General features: G+C 31.9%; 1 protein-coding gene across 1 annotated transcript in view; it reads right to left on the reverse strand.

Annotated features, from left to right (window-relative positions):
* The window catches only part of Stxbp5 (syntaxin binding protein 5), a 165,875-nt gene that overhangs the window by 111,439 nt on the left and 38,491 nt on the right, over positions 1 to 15,945 (reverse strand). The window contains exons 5-8 of the mRNA XM_077802187.1: positions 15,677 to 15,777; positions 4,948 to 5,082; positions 3,350 to 3,413; positions 1,763 to 1,846 (exon numbers count right to left, since the gene is read on the reverse strand). Coding sequence (XP_077658313.1) covers positions 1,763 to 1,846; positions 3,350 to 3,413; positions 4,948 to 5,082; positions 15,677 to 15,777 — 384 coding nt within the window. The remainder of the gene's footprint in view (positions 1 to 1,762; positions 1,847 to 3,349; positions 3,414 to 4,947; positions 5,083 to 15,676; positions 15,778 to 15,945) is intronic.

Genomic DNA, 15,945 nt, shown 5'->3' on the forward strand with positions numbered 1-15,945 from the left:
ATTAAAAAAAAATAGGACTGGAGATATGATTCAGTGGTTGAGTGCCTTGAGTTCAATCCCAAGTACCGAAGAGAGAGAGAGAGAGAGAGAGAGAGAGAGAGAGAGAGAGAGAGAGAGAGAGAGAGAAAGAAAGAAAGAAAGAAAGAAAGAAAGAAAGAAAGAAAGAAAAGAAAGAAAAGAAAGAAAGAAAGAAAGAAAGAAAGAAAGAAAGAAAGAAAGAAAGAAAGAAAGAAAGAAAGAAAGAAAAGAAATCTTATTTTAAGTTTGGTTGAGGATAAAAAAAGATCAGTAAAAATCTTTTTAAAATTAGATAGCAAGGAAGCTATCCAAGAATATAGGATTATTACCAAGACTCAGGGGTATATATGATTATCACCAAGACACAGGTTCACTGGCACAATTTGAAAAGCAATATAAATAATAACTTTAATGGACTAACATACATTATATCACTCAATCATTAAGCACACAGTGAAAATGTTATAAAATTAAACTGCTTTATCACTGAGATTCCTAGAAAATAATCTCTTTGGAGCAAATACAGGTTGATTATTTGAAATGACTGAAACAGAAGTGTTTCAGATTTCAAAGTTTTTTGGATTTTGGAATATTTGCATAGATTTGACCCACTAAATAGTCTTAATCCCAACCCCCCAAATACTTAATATTTTGAATGGTGCTCAAAAAGCACCATTTTGGAATAATTCAGATTTTGGACTTTCAGATTAGGAATGCTTAACATGTACCAAAATAAAGATTATGAATTCAGCATTTATTCTACTTCTGCTATATAAACAGTATTATTATAGAACCAACCAGCATAAGAGGAAGTTTCTCTTTTACTATAGAGAAGAAATCTATTTGCAACCACTTGGGCATTAGAAGATCGAGGTCTTTAGCACCACAGACTGCCAATATCAGTAACAGATGGGGATCCAACTGATGGAAGAGTATCAGCATCATCTATGAAATAGTCTTGCTAAAAATGAAAAATGAACCTGAATTTGATCAAGCCTCATAGGCCATCCAATTTATAGGTAATTTGAGGGGAAGAAAAAAATGTCTTAAAAAAAAAACATGTTGGGGCTGGGGTTGGGGCTCAGTGGCAGAGCAGTTGCCTGTCACATGTGAGACAGGCACTGGGTTCAATGCTAAGCACCACATAAAAACAAATAAACAAAATAAGATATTTTTTTAAAAAGATGTTAAAGACAATGAGGATGCAAACAGAAATACAGAATGTCTGGGAGACTAAATTGTCAAAAAATAAGTGACCAAAAGGAGGAGCCACATAAGGAAAGAAGGCGAGGAGTGAGTAAAAAAGGCCTATAGATTAAAAAAGACTTAATTTAAAAGGCTTATAATTCAATCACAATCTTTATTCTGTTTTTTATCCTTCAGTTTATGAGCCTCTATTATTTGCCTTATTTGGACTATAAAGCAAGCAAACTATATAACACTTATCAATACAAAAGAAAAAATAAAACATATTTATGAATTTACTTTTAAATATACATAAACTCTCAGGAAGAATACATGAGAAATTGATTGAATTACCTACCTGTAAGGGAATTAGGTCACCAAATAGGAGTGGACAATTTTGTATCTTTTGAATTATTTGAATAAATTAATAATGGGAGAACAACCTACATTTTAGTGCAATTACATGGGTTATCTAAACTAAAATCAACAAATTCTTAGAGAAGGTGTTTTGAATTAGAGAAATGAAAACAGCTTTTATTAGCAAAAGAAATGCTGTTACCTCATCATATGTGTATCTATAGTCAGCTTTCTTTGATTTGAGGTCCCATAAGACTACTGTTCCAGATTCATAGCCAATCAAAAGCTATAATAAAAGAAAAAGCCACATTATCTAGGGATGATTTTCTATTATATAAAATGTTTATTATATTCTATTATATAAAACGTAACTATTATCATTCATATCTTTCAAGTATAAATTATAACTAAATGCTGTCATTGCCAGTTACTAATCACATAGATGGCAAATAAGAACACTGAATTGCATATTTATATGCCTTTGATAAGGGACTCAACATACATTTTGAAAAAGAAAAAAGTACATTCTACGCACACATTTTCACTAATAAATTTTAATAAATTACTAATAAAAATTAACATTTGTATGTGCTTTAGAAATTATAAACTTTCCAAATTCTGCACTTTCTCAGGCAATCTCACTAAATCAATATATTGATTAGTTCTAAATCATAAACAGCCTAGAAACTCTTCATGAGACTTAGGTACATCTTTCCAATGATGATATCATTGCTTATCTTTCTTAGAACCTCTAAGTAAACATATTCAACATGAATTAATTACATCCTTCTCTTCTCAGTTTCTCTGGCATTCGCTGTCATCAGGTCTCTTTCACTATTCCTTAACACCACATTTATTCAGATGTTCCAGCCAGAAACACAAGGATCATCTGTAACTCTAGTTCCTCCCTCAACATGTAATAAAAAAAACAAGTAAATTTAAGATTACATTCTCTTATCTTTCTAAATTATGTCCTTCCATCCCCAGTATCTTCATAGTGGTTCAAGATATACAGATATCCTTTCTGTTCTCCTCGACTCTATTTTAACCCATTCCATATTGGAGCTAGAGTACAGTTAAAAAATGCAAATCAACAGGGTTATGTATGCTTCCACCTAAAGCTCTTTAATGGCCTTATTATTATTTTTAAGGTAAAGTTCAAATTCTATAACACGACGTACTACAATGGTATATCTATTTCTTGCCTTTTCAGCTTCATCCTTTACCACACTTAAAAATTAAATAACATTTCAAAAAATCTCAAATTATACAAAACTTAAAGAACATTTCAAAAAGCCTCTCCCTTAGTAACTGGAATCATAAAGAAAATTTAAGGGAAATGAGATATAAAGATAACTCTAACATAAAGCAATAAATGAAAAGCACTATAAAAACTACATAACTAAAATGTTAAAAGGAACCCTGGACCAAACTTTTTGTCCAATTTATCAGAAAATCAGGGAAAATATTTTGATTAAGCCAAATACAAATTAATAATTTTAATTTATTAAATTATTGAAATCATTGAAAGTATTTAAATTATGCTTACTATTTGCAATTAATAATTAAATTTTACTTATGCTTTAGTGTATCTTTGCTTTTTCAAATTACAAATCATTCTGATTCTTTTACTTATATGACTTGAAAAACAAACCCTTAAGTGCATACGATATACAATCTTTATTAGCTATCTCAACTTTTCAGCGTGTGGTCCTAGAATAGTTTGCATGTTTAAAAACACAAAAATCATGCATTTAAATAATGAAAAAATTTTAAGATAAGATTCTACCTTTCCCTCATCCATTGGATTATCACTTATATGGACAACAGGCCCTGGGTGAGATTTAGATGATCTAAGAAAAAAAAGAAAAGTTAAGATAGATATGTTTCTCAATTAAAAAATTTCAAAACAGATACATATTAATTGCAAGAATAAAAATAAAGATTTACTTATAAAGGAAGAAAGCATTTCAGAAAGTATTCAATAACAACTATATAGTTCTTAATAAGAATCACATTAGGAACCAGGGCAAATACACTACAAGTCACATTCAAGTTGATACATGTCAACTAAATTTACAATTAAATACACTTTTTATGTAGAAAAGAATTTTCAATTTAGTCAAAGATTTCAGCAAAGTAAACCTATTTTCCTGATAGAAACCTTAAAGTTAATATTTTTAAATAGTATAGCATTTAAAACATTAATATTTTATTTTACTAGTAGTCTCCAACTTGGGCATCTTGCCAAGTTCCAAAATTCTTACCAGAACAGGAAAAATTCTATTACATTTTTAAAAATTGACAAAGTAATGTCACCTGTACTTCTATCAGAGAAAAAGAAGTCATCTAGATAAGAATATGCCTGAAATGCTGATACATTAGGAAAAAGTATACCCCTTGTTCATAAATTCTATAGGCTAAAAAACCACTCCACCTTATGAAAGTTTATGAAATTGTAGACGCCCAAACAAGGCCTACCCACTAGATGTCATGATCAAGTCAAAAAACAGACTCGAAAACCCACCTTACCAAGAAACTGATATATGCTAATGACATTCCTGCCATAGGAGGGAAAGCCAGTCTTAATACACTATTATAGCTACCCAGACACATTTAGAGACATGTCACAAAATTATCCTTGTATCAAAAAGACAAATATTGTAGGATGCAAAACAAGAGTATTTGTTTAAAAATAAAAGGAAACACTGAAAAAACATCTTGTTAATATCTTTAAACATTTATTTGCCTATCCAAACAACACAAGAAAAAAATGTGTAGAAAGATAAAACACAAAAAAAATCTTTAAGAGTGAAAAGTTAGCATGAAAGATCCTTAGGGACAAGTTTTTGTTAATATTGGTAAATTAAAAAAAATCATCACTGAATCAAAATTAAGTATAATTAATTTCATAATTAACTCTGTAATACATTCACTTCAGCAAATATCTGCATTATACATATTGATTATTAAATCATATCAAAGAAGTACTGTAGATCAAGATCATCTAAATTCTGTGAGCCTATCTGTGAATCATGACAAACATTTAAAAGAAAAATTAAAAAGATTAAAGAATTTTTAAAAATCATGTTCTTTAACTTATTAAAATTAAGATAATCTCATTAAACTTGTTTTGCAGTTTATACATATTTAAATATATGTACATGTAATGGTGTATATTAATCTATTTAAACATATAAAGCATTTAAATTTACAAACTGCCATGCCAATAGGATAATATTTACAAAAGACTAACAAATCCTAATTAGATATCAAGACATCTGACACATACTTAGTTTCATATGGATTTACTGATTGGCTATTTTAAAATGATATTATCGAATAGGATACTGATACTTTATATATTGAACATTTGCTCAAACTCACAGTTCAATGGCTTTATTCCACATAATGACGTAGCCTGAGAGTGTGAAGGACTCCACATTGACAATATGTATATTACCTCGTTCAGTACCCACATAGAGCCACTTACTCTGGAAAGGTAGATGGCAAAATGTAACCCTGCAAGAGAAAATATATGTAAAAGGAAATAAGAAAAATGCCTGCCAAGTTTTACTGACTGTGTTAACGAGTTAATTATGATGTAGCGATTCAAGAGAAGCAAAAATGATATACAACCATTAGATGTATTTACTCATTGTGATTAATATTTAATTATGTTAAATCAACTTACACAAGGTCATATACTAAACAGATAGCATGGAATGTTTGAAAAAAAGAGGAGTTTTGAAGTTAGCATGTCTCAAATCTGGCTACATCACTCATTGTGTAACCTTTAACCTATAAGCTTTAATTCCAATACCTCTGGTGAAAATAAACAATGATGATAATACGCAATAATATACAATGATAATAATCACTGTTAGACCATGAATAGTAATACTATGAATTAGATAAGATAAACTATGAAGAACATACATATGATCGGAATTCTACTGAATTTATAGATTGATTTGGGGAGAAGTGATATTTAAAGCTTTTTTATTCCTTCCTAAGAAGTCCTACATTTGTTCAGAATTTCTTTCATCCTTCAGTGAAACTAATATTTTCTCCATACCAACCTTACATATATTTTTTTTCATGATCTGCATTTTATCCTCTATTTCTTTCCATTTCCCTTTGTGTAATTATGCTTTTAAGTTTATATAGTACAATTTAAGGTTACATTCTACTGAGTTGTTTTTAAGTCCAATCTGAAAATCTCAAAATTTTAGTAGACAAATCTGGCATATTAACAATGATCTTGACTACTGATATCATTGACCTATTTCTTCCATCTTTTTATTCTCATCATTTATGTTTTGATGACCATTACTGATTCATTTTCTTCATTCTTTTTTCCCCTCCTCTGTTGGTTCTAATGTTTTATATTTTCTGTTCTTTTAATGGTTATTCTTATACTTTTAAAACACAGGTTTAACTGGATAGTTAGTCTAACATCTGAAACAATAATGGGGGACAGGAAGTATTAGGTAAGTGCTCTATTTTCTGAGTTCTATCAAAGGTGGCAAAGTTGTCAGTGAACAAAGACATAACAGTAGTTCCATAAGATTATTGCCTAGTGCCATCTTCATTTAAATACACTTTATGATGTTCATATTAGAATGAAAATAACAAAACATTTGACATGACATATTCTTATCATTAAGCAATGCATGACTGCATGTGTTGCAGTGATTTTTAGATATCAAATTTGTATTACTTTTTTACTGCTCTATAATAAATTACCACAAAATTAGTGGCTTAAAACAACACCCGTATATTATTCCACAGTTGCTGTTGGTCAGATGTCCAGACACTGCATGCCTAGGGTTCTCTGCTCAGGGACTTACAAGGCTGAAATCCAAGTACAGCCAAGTTGTATTCCTTTATCCCTCTGTGGAAGTGCTGAGAAAGAATGAATCTACTACTAAATTCATTCTGGTTGCTAGTAAAATCCAGCTTCTTACTTATAGGACTGAAACTTCATCTTCTTGCTGCCAGGGAGTACATTCTCAGCTCCTAGAGGTTATTTTGTATTCCTTACTATGTGATCCTCTCTATCTTCAAGGCCAGCAAGAAAATATCGAGCACCCAATGAATCCTTCTTACCCTCTCAAATTTTTACTGGGAAGAATCCAGGACATTTTGAAGGATTACCTGATTAAATCAGGCTTACTAACTTTGGAATTTATCAGCAAAATGCTTTTTCACCCAGCTGAATGAGTGTTTAAATTATGAGGAATAGGTATGTATATGCCAGAGACAGGTACCTTGGGACTCACCTTAGAATTCTGCCTGGGTATATGTGTAAGAGTAGAATTATTGGGTCATGGAACATGTGAATACTGCCAAAAAATTTTCCAGAGTGATTTTAATACTTAAATTTCTCACCGGTAGGTTATGAGAAATTCATTGGCTTTACACAATCTAGCCAATATTTTAGTCACTGCTGATGTGTAATTGTGGTTTTAGTTGGTATCTTCCTGAAGACTGATTTTTGGGTAAAAAAGGAAAATGAAAAAAAGAACATTGATTATTTTTTTAATCGTATGTTTTACAATAAACCTCTAAAACAGCATTCATTCATATTGTGTATGTCTGGGACTCTGTTTTAATGTAAACTGTTCAAGCCATTTATCATTTTTCTTATCCCAAACTTAGCATAATCCCTAGTATACAGGAGGTATCTAACATTTGGTGAACTAAACTTAATTTAGCTTCCAATACATAATGATTTTTAAATTTTCAAATTTGAAATACTACTTCCATTTATATTTCTTCTAAGCCAGACAATAATGGTACAAGAGTCAGTCCTTTCAGCAATCTAAGTTACAATTTAACTGGGCTAATAATGCATTAGTACAGATAGAAGAATTGCATGTGCTGTAACACTACCTATTATTAATCTACTTCATTTTTTTGTCCTAAACAAAAGAAAGTATTTTCACTCATTCATTCTTTTATTTATTTTTTAAAAGGACTTAGTTTATTCTATTCATGAGTAGAATTAAATTATTATTATATTCACCTTTGGTTACATATCTCCTTTTCCATATAATTTTTTTTATACTGTCAATACATTTTAAGGACCTTGTGCAACTAGATCAGTCCCTGGCCCTTCTCTTTGTCTGAATTTCTTAGTTATCATAGATAATTATTCTAGGAAGGTATAACTTTCCTTTACAGTTTCAGGGTCATTGTAACTGTCTTTCCTCTGAATATTAAACAAAAGGGTTTTTTTTCCTCCTTTTAAAATTTTATCTGAAAAAATGGTTCTTTATATGCACAATTCTTTAAATGATTCAACATTTCCATATCAATAACTAATTCTCTTTCTGGATTAGAATCAGACCAAATATAGTAAACCCTCTGTCTTCCTAACAGCCCTCGGTATCATTCCATGCCTATGTTCTAGTCTTTAATTTTGATCCATCAAAATCACTCTCACTTCTAATGATTGTAAACTTTCCATTAAACTGCTTTCAAAGAAAATTATTTTGACAATATAATTACCACAGAAATTGTAATTCTAGGTCTTTAATTTGTTCCAATATTGTGATTAGTTTTCTGCTTGCTTTTCTGTGTACAGTGAATTAAATCAAAATCTTCTTAAGACCTTTATAGGTTTTGTTTTGTTTTGTTTTTTAGGATTGGTATTTGGCCAACTTCTCTTTTATAGCTGTCTTAGTTTTGCCCTGTTCATAGATATACTGAGTAAATTACAAGCTTTATAAACATACAAAATACAGTATTTATAGAATATCATAATAAAATAATGATCAATGAGTTTTCTTTCTACATTGATTTATTTATGCTACTAAGAAAAATCTGATGCAAAGCAGTTCAGCCAGTTCCTGAAGTAACTTATAAAACTAATTATCCCACTGTTGTTTGGTATCTGAATGGATTATTCCATTTGTCAATGGCTATATTTTCTTAAAAGAACTCTGAGCCTGGTGTGGTGGTACACACCTGTAATTCCAGCAGGTCAGGAGGCAAAGGCAGGAGGAACACAAGTTCAAATACTCAGCAACTTTGGCATGCCCTAAGCTGTGAAACCCTGTATCAAAATGAAAAATTTTTAAAAGACTGGGGATGTGGCTCAGTTGCTAAGCACCCCTGGGTTCAATCTCTGGTACCAAAACAAACAAAAAAGACTTTGAACATGAATGCTTCACTGATATTTCAATTATAAGAAAATCCTGATTATTAATATATTTAATGTAATATTGCATTTTCCTTTCTTTAGAATACATGCATGTTTATTTATTCTCTAATCTTAAAATATATTATCTGGCATCAAATGAAAAAGTCATATATAAACTGTAAATCAGAGTATTATTAACAAAAAGCCTTTAGAAATGTATAAGACTTATCTGTTCGGGTGTTTAATAAACTTAACAGGGAAAAATCCATTCTATTAAATATCAATAGGAAAGTTTTTATGACCACAGAGAATAAATTTTATGTGAAAGGATATCATCAACAATAAAAAACTATATAATAAAGAGATGTAAGTATCAGACAATAACAAGTACTAAATACATATATAACCTTGTCCTCAATCTTAAAATGCTTTATATTGTTATTTTAAAACTTGTGCAAAAATTTAACAAGGTTAAGAATATTGGTCATACTAACTTATAGTGATGAAAAAAGACCAGCAGAGAGTTGTAATATCAATCCATGTCTCCTTCCTAATTAAATGTCCTTTAAAGGGGGAAAAAAAATACAAGCCAAATGGAACATATTCTGATTCTGCAACTACCAGAAGTAACTTTATCAAATTCCCAGTTTCAACCAAAATCAAAGAACTATTTTTTATACATATAAACCCAACAAGGAATAATAATGAGGTAGACCAAGATCAAGCAGGGAGAAGATAATATATTAGTTTCTAGAGTTGTCTAAAACTAATTACCAGAAATGGGGTAAAAAAATAGAAATTCATTCTCCCACAGTTCTAGAAGTTGATGTCCAAAGACAGGGTGTCAGCAGAGCCACGATCTACCTGAAGTCTCTAGTGGAGAATCTGTTACATGCCTCTTTACTAGCTTCTAAAATTGCCAACTATCCCTGGACTCACTTGGTTTATAAATTCATTACTCCAGTCTTTTACCTCTGAGGTTATAGGATGTTCTCTCTGTGTACACAACTTATGGTATGTGTCTTCATCTCTTGTTAAAAGAGAACAGTCAGATTAGTGCCCACCCTAATAACCTTTTATTAACGTGATTACATCTGCAAAGATCTTAACTTCCAAACAAAGTCGAGTTCACAAGTACCAGGGGTTAAGACTTCAACATATCTTTTAGGGGACAGAATTTGATCCATAGCAGGGGATGGGGCAGTAAAGGCCAGATCTCCAAAGTTCTCCACTAAGACATCCTTTTCAGGCAATGAGGATTTAGATGCTATAGATATTGGCAAACTAAGTTCATTTAGTAAAAATTATATGATTAGTGGATCCTTAATAGGAACTGAGCCTGGCAATCAACACAAAAAATTACATGAAAATTGAGGAAATTTAAACTTTTGTGCCTTTTATCAACTTTCAAAATGTTTATGTTATCTTCTGTTGGCAGATTTTATTAAAAAAAAAAGTTTCTATCTTTTATTCTGGTTGGTTTTAGCCTATTTCTCTTTTAGAGCTAAATTGTGCACATATACAAATTCAAATGCTAAAGTCCTATCCCCCAGTAACTGAGAATGTTACGTATTTAGAGATAGTACCCATAAAGAGATAATTAAGGTAAAATAAAGTCATATAAGCCCTAATCCAATATGACTGGTGTTCTCCTAAAAATAAAAGACTAAGATACACACACAAACACACACACACAGAAGACCACATAAGGAGATAGGGAAAGGCTGCCTATAAGCTAAGGCAAGAGGCCTCAGAAGAAACAAATCTAGTACCTCTAGAACGGTGGGGAAATAAACTTATTATTTAATCCTCCCAGTCTGTGGTAGAATTAGCTGACTGCTAATCAAGGACAATTAGTTGGCTGTTAACCAAGGAGAGCATTCATAAGTCTGTTATTACTCAAATCAAATCATTCTAATTGATGTGAGTTGAAATTGATCATTTATTTAGTATGAACAAATTGAACAAATGTCATTTTACTGGGCATGTTAAGAAGCTCAAATTATCTTAGTTTTGACCAAGATCTTAAAGGCAAGACCCAAATTTATCTTGTTTATACTGTCAAATATATGCTTAGCAGCCAGCACCAAGCTGTACATAATAGTCATTCCATTATCTACAGAAGAAATAGGAGGACGTAAATAAAACTATCCTAATGCAGTAAGAGAAATAAAATGGTAAAGATTCTGAGTCTTACAGGAAATTTTTCTGCAAATTGGAAACCATCACATAAAGTAGTAAAGTTAACTTACTCAAGTTAATATAGTTTAACCAAGAGTTGAGACTTCAATTCCTATATTTTTCCTTAAACATCATAAAAATAAAATCTATCAAAATATATCCATGTTATGGGATTGCACAGTAATGTGAATATACTTCACACTACTGAAATATATGCTTAAAACTTAGAATGGTAAATTTGATGTGTACTTTACCACAATTAAAAAAAATCAAAACTGGAACAAAAATATCCCTGTGACAAAAAAATCCAAATTTAAATAATTACATATAATTTCTATTATATTTATAGATATTTCTACCAAAATAAAATCTGACTACATATGAAAATAAGACAATGAGTAAAACACTTAATTTTAAGTTAACAATTATTCAGAATCTTATGAAATAACCTTTTATAATAAGATTTTCTCTACCTTACCTACCATTAAAAGTAACTATGCAAAATGGCATAAGAATGAAACACAGTAATTTAACTTAGTTAGCGCAAATCCATTCTGGAATAAGGGGAAATTAACTAAGTTATTTTTATTGTGCTTCTATGTCAACAACAAAAATGAGCAGTGTGATAGTCATTATAACCATTCAAAAATAACCTAGTCTTCTCTTTTCCTGTGGATATTGTTGAAATCAGGGATAGCCATGTGATATGCTCCTTGAAATGAGAAAGGAAAAGATGAACATCTCCAAGAAAAAACTAGTGCTTTAGCACATTCTTTTTTCCCCTCTACTATGGTGACTCTTAACATGTTAAAAACTGGCTGTCCTCAGCTAGGATTCCAGAGCAAAGACAACAATGAGAACAGTGTTCCAGCAAGCCAGAAAGGACACAAAGAGTAAGCAAAAATAAATCATTGTATTAAACCACTGAGATTGTGAGATATTGACGTAGCACAGCACAGAATACATCCTAACTGAAAAAGAATCTAAATACTGAATATAAAGCACTGGTATAAAAAAGTAAAGTGGATTCCCACAAATGAAGAAAGGAAGGATGGGCAGGGGTGAAAGGATTCTCCCCTTGTTCTCCACTTGCTCTGACACAAGGCTTCCATCAGAGTATAGATACCAGGGCATTACTCAAAGCCCTGCATGCCACAGAGCTCAGGCTAAGGGGCAAAACAAGTACTGCTACTATAGACAAGTTTGAAGGGCTGAAGGAAAGCTTTTTCTCCCCTTCCCCTTCCCACTTGCAGCCAAGTATTGAGGAAAACTAGACTCCTCTGAACACTAACTTTATTCTTTCAGCCATGTGAAGAAATCATGGTCTTGAGAAAATTTAACAATTTTGTCAATGAAGTACCAGGGCCCATTCCTTGGCATTTTAAGTTCATCTACTACCATACAAATTTGTAGCCTTATAGACAATTTCACCCAGAGGAGTTATTTAAGAATCAGTTATTCCTCCTACAGTCTCTTGTTTACTATTGCCTTCATGAAGACCAAAGGGGAGCTGAACTTTGAACAGGAACCAGCTTCCTGTTCAAATTAAGTGACCAAATTACAGGGCTCAAAATTGGGAAATTCATTAGCTCGTTTCATTTGTAACTTTTAGGACCATTATAAACAACAACAGAGTTGTGCCCTGGCTAATAGCAACTTAACCCCAAAGGGAAGTGGTGGACACCACAGGGCTTCATCCACTGAGAACAAGAGCCACTTTCCTGCACTTCATGAAAAGGCAGCTTTTGTTTGCTAAGCTATGCCTACAGACACCCTACAGAATGGCTTACTATTCCCCATCCTTGTTTACTGGAATTTCTTGGAGATCATATTTAGAAGTAGTATATTAGTAAGAAGCACTCAATTTCTGACCATCATCAACTCCTGAGTGTGGGTCTCCTTGAGGTTTGATCCTTCCCCTGATATTTAGCATGATAACCTGCAGTAAGTATATTTATGAACTTGGACAAGATACTGTGCCATTCCTGTGCCCAGTGAGAAATATGGACATGTCTCTGATAAACAAGGAATCAGAGATATTCTTTTGCTGCAATTCTAGCTCCTGGTAGAATCTCTCCAATGAAAAACAGTTTAAGAGAAATTCTATAGCACAACACTAACCAAATAACATCACTTTTATACTAATTGTATTTAGAACCAAATAATTATTTGTTGTGGCCACTATCCGTGGCAGTGCAGCAAGTATAGCAGAATCCCTGGTCTTTACCCACTAGATGCTAACAGCATCACTTTCCTGTTCCCAGCCTGTGACAATGAAAAGTATCTTGAGATAGCACCTGAATGCCTTAGAGGTAGGGTGCAAAACCATACCAGGTGACTACTCTGCTAGAAGCTGGTTCCATTTCCAGCAGTTAGTATGACATTGACAAGAGGATATATACTAGGACCAAGATGCCCACCCCATCCCCACATGCTCCACTCCATTTGAGGCTGGTATAGAACTTGCCCTGAGATACCACTGGTAAACAGATTAACAGACTCTGCCCATAAGTTGAGAAGTTGGCCTGATTCCCAGCAAGTAGAAAACAACTGAACCTTGATTTTTTGCTTGATCTTCTTCCCATACCACACCATTCTCTCCTTCTAATACTTCCCTTTCACTCTTGACTTTCTCCTACAAGTAGAGACATGACTCAACTAACTCAGATGATTTATCTTACAAAACAAGATGTAAACCAACAGCAAACTGCTACTGACCTGACCTTCTGCCACCACCATCCCCACATAATGTAGACATGTTCTGGTGTTAACTGGAAAAATCTGAACTGGGTCCAATTCTCAGAAGTCTCTTTAGCTTGCCTAATTTACAGGGCCAAATGGGGGCAGAAGCCCATATTCATAGATTGACCTCACAGACTAACTTATATTTTACCAAACCAGGAACATAGTCTGATCCTTAACCAAAGAAAAAAATTTAAAACAGGAAGGAAAAGATAAAAAGAATATACCTTTAATGCCAACTACAACTATATAAGTATCACACTCATAAACATAAAAACCCCACCACATTAAAAAACTATGTCTCATAAGCTACACGGGAAGGACTATATCCTTGCTCTATTTCATACCAAAGTAAGTTCCATATGAATCTACAATGAAGTATAAAAAATGAAAACTTTAAAAGTTCTATAAGAACACATGTGGAACAATGCTTTAAAAACCTGGGTTGAAAAAAGTCTTTTATTTTTATTTTATTTTATTTTATTTTTCTGAGTTTCCCTCATAACAAATCTAATCATTTAATGTTGTTTAGAGTTCATTTTAAACATTCTGTAGAGAACATGATATAAATATTAAATTTAAAAAATCTCCATGGAATATATACTATCATCCAATTTCATCCAATATTCATCTATAAAAATTAGAAGCTAGATTACATCATCTTTTAACAAACTTGCAAGTCAAACTGTCTTGTTCTTATTGTCACTGGACAGCATTTATTATTTTTGTGTAGTTTTTCAGAAAAGTGCTAGAAACATATTGACAATCATTGTAGCCATTGATGCATATATTATCTGTATAAATTTCAAAATATATAGTTGGAAAGATGAAAGATAGTTGGTTGGAAAAGTTATCTTTGGCAGTTGTAAAACAGTAAATGGATTCAATTTATATCAGACATTAGGATGATATACATTTGGTTTATCACTTATAATTTTATAGGTCATATTTCCCTGACTTCCTAAATTTCCAAAAGGATAAAGAGGCAGGGAACACCTATAAAATCTGACCTATAAAATTGATTAATCGAAAGTCCTCCAAACATGTTTTAGAAATTCCACATTTTACTGTATTTCCATCTAAATATTTTCCCTTTTAAATTGAACAGGTATTTGATTGAATTAACCAGTGTGTGCTGTCATGTAGGCCCAGATTGCATTTGAATGCTAGCAATAAAGAGCTTAAACATACAACCACTTTCATTGACTGTTAGTAAGAACAGAAATGAAATCTGACCACAAATACCCAAACTTTGGCTTCACTGCCTCAAAGTTGTCTTCATGTGTGCTTTCTCATGAAAAAAGTCTTTTAATCAATGCCCAAAGTTCATAAGTTATATTAGAACAAATTTCTTTGACCAAACTCTTATTCTTCTAAAAATTTAGCTGATTTTTGGACATATGAATAAAAAAATATGTTTAACATAATATCAAAATAAAGCAAACTCAACTGGAAATGATCATCTGATGTCCACTGATGAAAACTGAATAAATAAATTATCTATACAACAGAATATAATACATAGTTATAAAAATGATTACAAAATTGGGTCGGGGTTGTGTTTCAGGGGTAGAGCGCTTGCATGGCATGTGTGAGGCACTGGGTTTGATTCTCAGCACCGCATATAAATAAATCAAAAATAAAATAAAGGTCAACAGACAACTAAAAATCAGACTACAAAAGATTTAAATGTGGTAGTATAAGTGGATCCATTGGATAATGTTATAAACAAAACGAGCTAAAGGAATACTGTAATGGCTTCTCTGTCATGAAAAAAAAAGAGTCACAGACAGGTTTTTGCTTTTATACACAGTAAGTATTTTTAGAGGGACACAAAAGAAATTTATATGCTTGTTTCTAGGAAGGAAGACAGATCTGGAAAGGAAGCAATCTTTCTTTCATTGTATATCCTTTTAAGTTTCTTAATTAGTTTTTAGATTATGCATAAAGTTCATCACAAAAAAGATCAAAAAGTAAAATTCAAAGAAAATGCATCAAAACAGAATAGCAAATGTCCTATATACTTAATGAGAGTATACTCACCTTTCCCGACAAAATTTAAGTGAATGTAGTATGGCAGGTCTTTTTTGACGTAAATTCCATAAGTGTAAGGTATCATCAGCCAAGACACTCACAAGAGCTCCCTTTAAAAAAAAGCATATTTTATACATAAATACATCTTATAAACATTAATGCAACCAAACATTTGCTGAAAATATCTCATTCTTAAACTTCAAAATATTTGCTTCTAAGAAACATTTACCTCACCAAATTCTAAACAGCAGATGTTGGAGTATACATACATGTGTATG

The sequence above is a fragment of the Urocitellus parryii genome, chromosome 8 (genome assembly GCF_045843805.1).
Source record: "Urocitellus parryii isolate mUroPar1 chromosome 8, mUroPar1.hap1, whole genome shotgun sequence".
In the NCBI taxonomy this organism is placed as follows: Eukaryota; Metazoa; Chordata; class Mammalia; order Rodentia; family Sciuridae; genus Urocitellus; species Urocitellus parryii.